The sequence below is a fragment of the Rhincodon typus genome, chromosome 2 (assembly GCF_021869965.1).
Source record: "Rhincodon typus isolate 14 chromosome 2, sRhiTyp1.1, whole genome shotgun sequence".
Taxonomy (NCBI): Eukaryota; Metazoa; Chordata; class Chondrichthyes; order Orectolobiformes; family Rhincodontidae; genus Rhincodon; species Rhincodon typus.
In genome coordinates this window covers 57990717-57998612 of record NC_063333.1, presented here as the reverse complement: position 1 = coordinate 57998612, position 7896 = coordinate 57990717, and the positions used below count along the sequence as shown (strand labels likewise).

At 38.5% G+C, this 7896-nt stretch overlaps 1 protein-coding gene across 1 annotated transcript in view; it reads right to left on the bottom strand.

Annotated features, from left to right (window-relative positions):
* The window catches only part of LOC109913433 (contactin-associated protein-like 2), a 1704267-nt gene that overhangs the window by 408116 nt on the left and 1288255 nt on the right, over window positions 1-7896 (bottom strand). The window contains exon 15 of the mRNA XM_048610560.1: window positions 4648-4775. Coding sequence (XP_048466517.1) covers window positions 4648-4775 — 128 coding nt within the window. The remainder of the gene's footprint in view (window positions 1-4647; window positions 4776-7896) is intronic.

Here is a 7896-nt window from a genome sequence, read left to right as displayed (position 1 = left end):
GAAGAAGGGTCTAGGCCCGAAACGTCAGCCTTCCTGCTCCTCTGAGGCTGCTTGGCCTGCTGTGTTCATCCAGCTCTACACCTTGGCTAAATTCAAACACCTGTTGACTTGGTAAAATCTGCTGCTTGGCCTACTAACTGTACAGCCTTTTGACACAGATGTTTCAATTTGGGTGCTATCTGTGTACTTGCAAAATTCCAACCTGCTGCTCACAAACATCCATTTTAAATCTCTAAGCACAGAAAAAGCACATGATCTTTTAAAAGGACCACGCAATGCTTTCCCCCCCTCCCCACGCATTTTACAAACACCAAATCTTAACTTTCTGCCTCCCAATCCACAAGTACTCTACCCAACTTTGCAACATTTTTTCCAAAGTAAAGCTATAAACACAGGCAAGCAAAAAATATGAATTATCAACAAATAACTACTAGCTGAAACTCGAAACCCTTTGCAAAGCCTTACATATGTGCAGACACAAACAAATAAACAAGCATGGATATTCTGGGTGGAGGAGAAAATGTTGGGGAAACATAGCTGAATAGTTGAAATAAACTACAATGGCAAACTAGCAAGAAAAATAAAATCTGAAAGTAAGAGCTTTTGTAAACATTTAAAAAGGAAGAGAGAGGTCAAAATTACGAGAGGCCCCTTAAAAAATAAATCTGGAGAGATGGTTATTGGGAACAAGGAAATGCCAGAGGAGTTAAATAGATATTTTGCATTCATCTTTACGGTGGAAAATACTTTGAGCATCCAATTAATACTGAATAATAAAGGGGAGGAATTAAGTACCATCACCATTACTAGAGAAGTAGTATTAGACAAACTGATGGGGCTAAAGGCAGATAAGTTAAAGGTTTGCATCCGGGGATCACAAAAGAGGTAGCTAAAGAGATAGTAGATGCATTGGTTGTAATTTTACAAAATTCTTGGATTCTGGAGAAATGCCAGAGTGTTGGAAAACTGTCAATGTGACTCCCCTGTTCAGAAAGGGAAGGAAGCAAAAAGCAGGAGGCAAATAGCCTGATTAGCCTAATATCAATGGTGAATGTTGGAATCAATTATTAAGGAAGTAATAGCAGCACATTTGGAAAATCATAATCTAATCAAGCACAGTAAACATGGCTTCATGAAAGGGAAATTGTGTTGACTAATTTATGAGAGTTTTTTGAGGAGATCTGAACCAGAATGAATAGTGGGGAACCAGTAAATGCATTGCATTTTCAATTCTAGAAGGTGTTCAACAAGATACCTCACAAATGGTTAAGTCATAAGACAAGAGCCCATGGTAATGGATTGAGAATTAGCTAATGGGCAGGATACAGCAAGTCAGGATAAGGGGCTCTTTTTCAGGTTAGCAACCTGGAACCAGTTGAGTTCCATAGGGATCATTGTTGGGACTGCAAATGTTTACTATATAGTGGAAGGAAACATATGTACTGTTGCCAAATTTGTACACAACATAAAAATAGGTGGAAAGGCAAGATGCAGAGGGGAGAGAACAGTTTACAGAGAGTTATTGATAGGTTAACTAAGTGGGTAAGAAGTTCACAAAATGAGTTGAATGTGGGAAAATGCAAAGGTATTCATTTTGGAAGAACATTTCATTCAAGAGGCTCATTTCGGTTTTGGTTAATTCATTACACAGTGTGAAAAAAGGAGGGATGTTCTCTCTTGATGTCTGGAGACCTTCTGCCCTGTATTTTTCGCACACAAGGTGAACACGTGTCCGGGAACCAATCAGAGATTTGTTGTCATGCTGATGACTCCTGGCCTCTACAACCATGCAGGGGAAGGTCGTGGCTTAGTGGCATTATTGCCAGACACTTAATTCAGATACCCCGGTAATGTCACAAGGACCTGGGTTCAAATCCTGCCATGGCAAATAGTGGAATGTGAATTTAATATATGTCTGGAATTAAAAGTCTAATGATGGTCATTGTTGGGAGAACCTACATGTTCAACCAATGCCTTTTCAGGAAGGATACTAACATCTGTGACTCTAGATCCACAGCAATAACTGCCTTCTGGTCATTAGGGAGGGATACTAAATGTTGATATAACATCCTACTCATCCTGTGAATGAATTAAAATAATATTGAAGACCCAAACATTCTGTTTCTGTGCGAAGCTTTCTCTGAACAAATAGGTTGTGCTGTTGGGTTTCAAACATTTCTCCCCACTGACTAAACAATGCAACAATATAAACACAATCAAAATGTGTAACTTCCTTTTAAAAATGCGACAAATTCTTCTTGGTTAGAAGCAGTCCTTTTCATCAATTTGGTCCACATTCCAAAAAAAAGTAAAAAGATATGGTCTTCACAATTAAATTTGTTAGTCTGTGCATGCGTGATTATGTAAGACAATTGACATCCTATTTTCATTGCTCATTTTGTTAAAATATTTCCTCTCTTTTAATGTGATAGTATCAAGGTACAGTTTGAAGAAAACAAGTTTGCTTGATGTGACTAACTGTTAGCTTTCTAAAGCATCTGTCCACAATAAGAAACCATACCAACACTTAGGAAAGCTGCACACAAGAATGGTTCCTTCTCTAAGCCTTCTCCATGCAATTCATCAAATAAGGGGTTCAGATTCTGGCATCAACGACCTACATTAGCATTTACTATGTGGTTGACTTGCTGTTTGGCAGGAGCACAGGCTTCATTATGGTCTCCAGACAACATCAACTGTGCGATGACCTTTTAGGAGACTTATTGTAAGTTATTAGATATGAATTATAAAAGGGTAATTTGTGTATTTTATTAACTGCAGGTGGGCTGTAATTTTCCTTGGGATTAAATAGCATGGAAAACAACAGAGTTTTGAATTTGAATTAATTCAAACTGAATGGATTTGATTTTAATCAGTGCAAATTACACATTATTTAACAAATTGGACCAATGCCATTTTGTAAGTTGTTCTTTGGGAAAATAAAGTTATTATTATTTAAATTATATTTGTGTCAATGGAGCGGCTGTTGCATGTTTAGTTGGTTGGGGTTAGGGATTGATCCGTGTTGAGTCATCACTTGATCTAATTTATTTTTCTTCTGAACCTGCATTAAAATGTGATTGCTGTACTGTGAATATGAAACACCAGCACATCAGCAAGACCACTGGTTTTTACTTCCAACGCAACCCCGTCTTGTCCATCTTTTAGTAAGGTCCAAGTGCTACTCATAAACATACAAAATCAATAAGATGAGGCTAACTGGTCCATCAAGCCTGTTCCATGCCATGATGTTTGGAGACATGATGAGACACTTCTTTTCCCCACCCACAGAGCCAACTGAACTCCTGGGAGAAATGAAAGAGCAGAAAGCAAGATACATCCGGAAATAAATATTCTGGAAATTTCCTCCCCAAAGCCCACAAACAATGAAAACCACTCTCGGTAATTGCATGGACCAAGTCATGTCAACCTCTTCATGTTTATCTGCAAAAGCTCCAATTTATTCAGAAGTCTGTCTCCTGCATCCTATTCAAATCTACATCTTATTCATCTCTGAGATTAGTCCTTGCAATTTTCATTATTTTCTGTGACTTTAGGGGTGGATTTTATGATTATATGCTCGGGCCAGTCTTGACACTTGGGCGAGTGACTTCTACCCCAGGCACAGGACATCTTGCCAGCCAATCCGATTACAAAGCAGCTGAGAAGTTCCAACAGTTCCAGAAGCAGGTTTTGGCCATTGCTGAGATCTCAATGAGTCCCATGAAGAAGGAAGATAGGAATCAACATTGAGGTAAGTCCAGGGTTTTTGGTCGGAGAGGAATTGGGGATCCTAGCAAGATGGGGGTGCAGAAGTGGTGAGAATTTAGAAAATGCATCGGTTCAATCTTGGGAGGCTGCCCCTAAGGACACAGTGATATTCCCAAAGAAGGCAATCCCCTCACTTCCTTTTACACTTAGCTGTTAAACTTTGCAGTATGTTCATCTTCCATTTAGCTTGCCCACTGAAAGTTTTGAGATAGATTTAAGTTTTAATTTAACTTTAATACTTCTTTTTGTTAAAAAGTTCCTCAAAGCACAGCTTTTTGAACCAGCCTTTGAAGAGCTCCCTTCAACCTATATCCATTTGTTCCTTTGAGTTCTTTTCTTTCTCCTTATCAACTGCTACCGAGCCTCCATCCCACGACAAAGTTCTTTTGGTGCAATATAAATTTAACTTATTATTACTAAAAGAAGAGACATTGATAATGTACAATATAAATTGTAATAATTATCTCCTTATGTGACTGGACACTGGATTAGGATTTACCTAAATTAGGCAAAAGATTCCTTTACAATTATCACCTTATTTACAGTGAATCACAGATTTAGTATGCATCTCGGATTATTAGCTTTTTCAGCTTGGCTGTGTAATTTATTATCAATGAATAATTCTATAAGTGATAACTCTAAATTGCTTGTTGCAAATTGCTGCAATGTTGATGTTTTACTTTTTTTTTAAGAAAAAGATCACTTTAGCTAAAAATGAAAAATTGCTCCTCAGACTCATTAGCAGCGTAGAAATAATTTCATCTCCATAAATTTGGAATCATTTCATTTGTTTATATGCAAATACACTGATATATTTCCCATATTTCGTCAAAAGTTCAAATGAAGCTTGTCTACCGTAGAATGAAAATTGCTTACTGTCTCCTTGACAACGCAGTGGACCAACTGCAAGTCTTGCTTCAGATCCTGAACGGCTGGTGTCTCCAACTAATACCTGGCTTACAGGCAGATGACTTTTATAGGCGAGAAGGCCAGTATCCTTTCTCCTGAAAAAAAAAAATTGGTTGGTAAAAGGATGAATTGTTATGTTTGAAAATGTCTACTTATCTTGGCTCAAGCTTTTAGCAGTATGGATGTTGCATCCTTTTGCATATGTGCAAGTACAAAGTACAAATGTCTTGGTAAACATTTTGTATATGCTTTCAAATATAGACCAAAAAGGTAAAGATGTCTTGGAAGTTGCATGTGACATTATTAAATGAAAACATAAGTACTTGGTTTTATTTTCTCACAGTAAAAATTATTTGTCAAAACATTTTACAGTGCTTTTCAAATTGGCCAACCGTCTCTGTTCGATCAGCTGAAACTAAAGGAAAGTGTCCTTGAATTGGCACTGCAGGCTTGGGAAGGAGGCATTCCACCTTTCACTGACTATCAGTCCACAGGGTTAGATCTGCCAGGCCACATATTGAGCTCATTAAAATAGTGTGGTGGAGGCTGAAGCCCTTAATTGGGCTCTGATTCCCTTAAGGGCGTCTAAAGCATGGCAGGAAAGTTGTGGGCCAGCTAGCAGCAAGCACACAGCAGACAACATAGCAATTTAATGTACAGGTCCACATGCCTGTAGTCTTGAATACCTGTAGTCCTTAAGGTGAAGGGACAACTCACAGTGCTATTAAGAAGGAAGTTCCAGGATGTTAACCCAGTGACAGTCAAGGAATAGTAATGTAGCTCCAAGTCAGGACCGAGTGTAGCTTGGATGGAACACATAGATAGATGATGGTGTTCTCATGCATCTGTTGCCCTTGATTTCTAGGTGGTAGAAGTCACAGGTTTTGAAGGGTTTCTCTAAGGAACTTTGGTGACTTACTGCATTATGCCTTGTAGATGGTAACACTGCTGTCACTGTGCATCAGTGGTGAAGGGTGTGAATGTTGAAGATGGTGGATGTGGTGCCAATCAAACTGATTTATCCTGGATGGTTTTGAGTTTCTTGAATTTTGTTGAAGTTTCACATATCCAGGCAAGTGGAGAATATTCTATTATAATCGCCACAGAATTCCTAGCCTCTAACCTGCTCTTTTAACAGAATTTATATGGCTGGTCACAGTTCTTTTTTTTGGTCAGTGGTGGCCCCAAGGAAGTTGAGAGTAGGGTATTTAATGACAGTAATATGATTGAAGTCAAGGCTAATAGTTGGGTTCTCTTTTATTGCAGATGATCACTACCTGCCACTTGTGTGGCATGAATGTTACTAGCCACTTGCCAGCCCAGTCCTGGGTCTTGTAGGGGTTTAGATATGTGTTAAATAACAATTTGTTTTTAAGGGACACAGACTGCTTCAGTATTTGTGGAGTTCTCAATGCTTAACATTGTGTAATCATTAGTGAACTTTCCCCCTTTTGACTTTGTAATGGAGGGAATGTTATTGATGAAGCAGCTGAAGATGGTTGGGCCAACAGCATTACTCTGAGGAATTCATACACTGATGTCCTATGGCTGAGATGATTGACCTCCTACAACTGCAACAATACTCCTTTATACTAGGTATGACTCAAACCCAGTGGAAAGTTTTCTTTCTGATTCCCACGTCTGCAGGTTTGCTGGGGACCCTTGCCGTTACACTCAGTCAAATGCCCTGATGTCAATGACAATCACTCTCATCTTGCTTCTGGGTTTTAGCTCCTTTATCAATGTAATGAGATCAAGTGCTGCATATGTCTGATGGAACCTCAATCAAGCGTCAGTGAATGGTTTAATGTTGCATATGAGCCATTTGGTAGAATTGTTGAAGATGACCTCCATTACTTTTCTGATGATTAAAAGTGGACCGATGGGGCAATAATTGGTTGATTTAGAATTGTCTTGCTTTTGTGGACAGGATGTACTTGTGTTACTTTCCACCCTGTTAGGTAGATGCCAGTGTTGTAGCTGTACTAAAACTGCTTGATCAGGGAGTGGCTCGATCTGGAGCACCATTTTTCAGTACCTATTGCTGAGGTATCACAAGTGAATCTCATCTTGCGGTCATCTGATGCTCAGAGCAGGCTGTTTCTCTCTTTCCACAAAGATCTTAGGATCAATTGAAGAACTGCACCATTAAAGTGCCTGATCACCTAGCTTGACACAGACAGCAATCAAATCTGGCATTTAGTGATTATAAATGGCTTAGTAAGTATTACATTTACCAATTGAGCATTTATGTTGTAGCATAACTTAAAAACTCCAAATATTTAAACATTATGGAATATCATGGGTCTCGAAGCCCAAAGCTGTACAATGGTTCACAAAAATGATTTGAAGATGAAAGGCAATAATGAAATTTATTCTTTCACTGGAAAGACGGTGGCTGAGAGGATAGAGGTCTGATAGACGTCTACAAAGTTATGAGGGGCATAGATAGGGTGGATAGTCAGAGGCTTTTTCCCAGGGTTGAAGTTTCAATTACAAGGGGGCACAGGTTCAAGGTGAGATGGGGTAAGTTTAAGGGAGATGTGCGAGGGAAGTTTTTCATACAGAGAGTGGTAGCAGCCTGCAATGCACTGCCAGAAGAGGTTGTGGAAGCGGGCACATTGAAGACATTTAAGAGGCACCTAGGTGGGTACATGAATATGGAGGGAATAGAGGGATATGGATCAAAAATGGCAGGTTTGGTTTTAGATTAATTAGGGCATGATGGTCGGCATAGGCTTGGAGGGCCAAAGGGCTTGTTCCTGTGCTGTACTTTTTCATTTGTTTTATAATGTTTTTCACTATTATATTATTTTGGTAATCAGATTCACATATTTGTTATTTTCTTAAATGTACTTAAATTGATTTTCTGGATTACATTGTGTAAAATTTCTTGATTCAATATTTTTCGATATACATTTTGTTTAGTTAATGAATTTTACATTCTTATTTGTCACTATCCTTAAATTGTATGCTTAATAGTTGTATGGTTGTGCTAATTAAAAAGCAGGTAAGGAATGATGTGAAATCATTCTAAAATGTTAGTATACTTCATTTGCACATGTTTGGGATGTTCCAGTTGTTGAAGGGAGATCATACATTCAGACACAGCATGAAACACTGGTCACTTTGAAAACATATAATTCTCCTTCCTAAGGCTTGTTTCTTTAATGATTATTTGAATAATTTTTATGGCACATGTACGAGTTACATTAA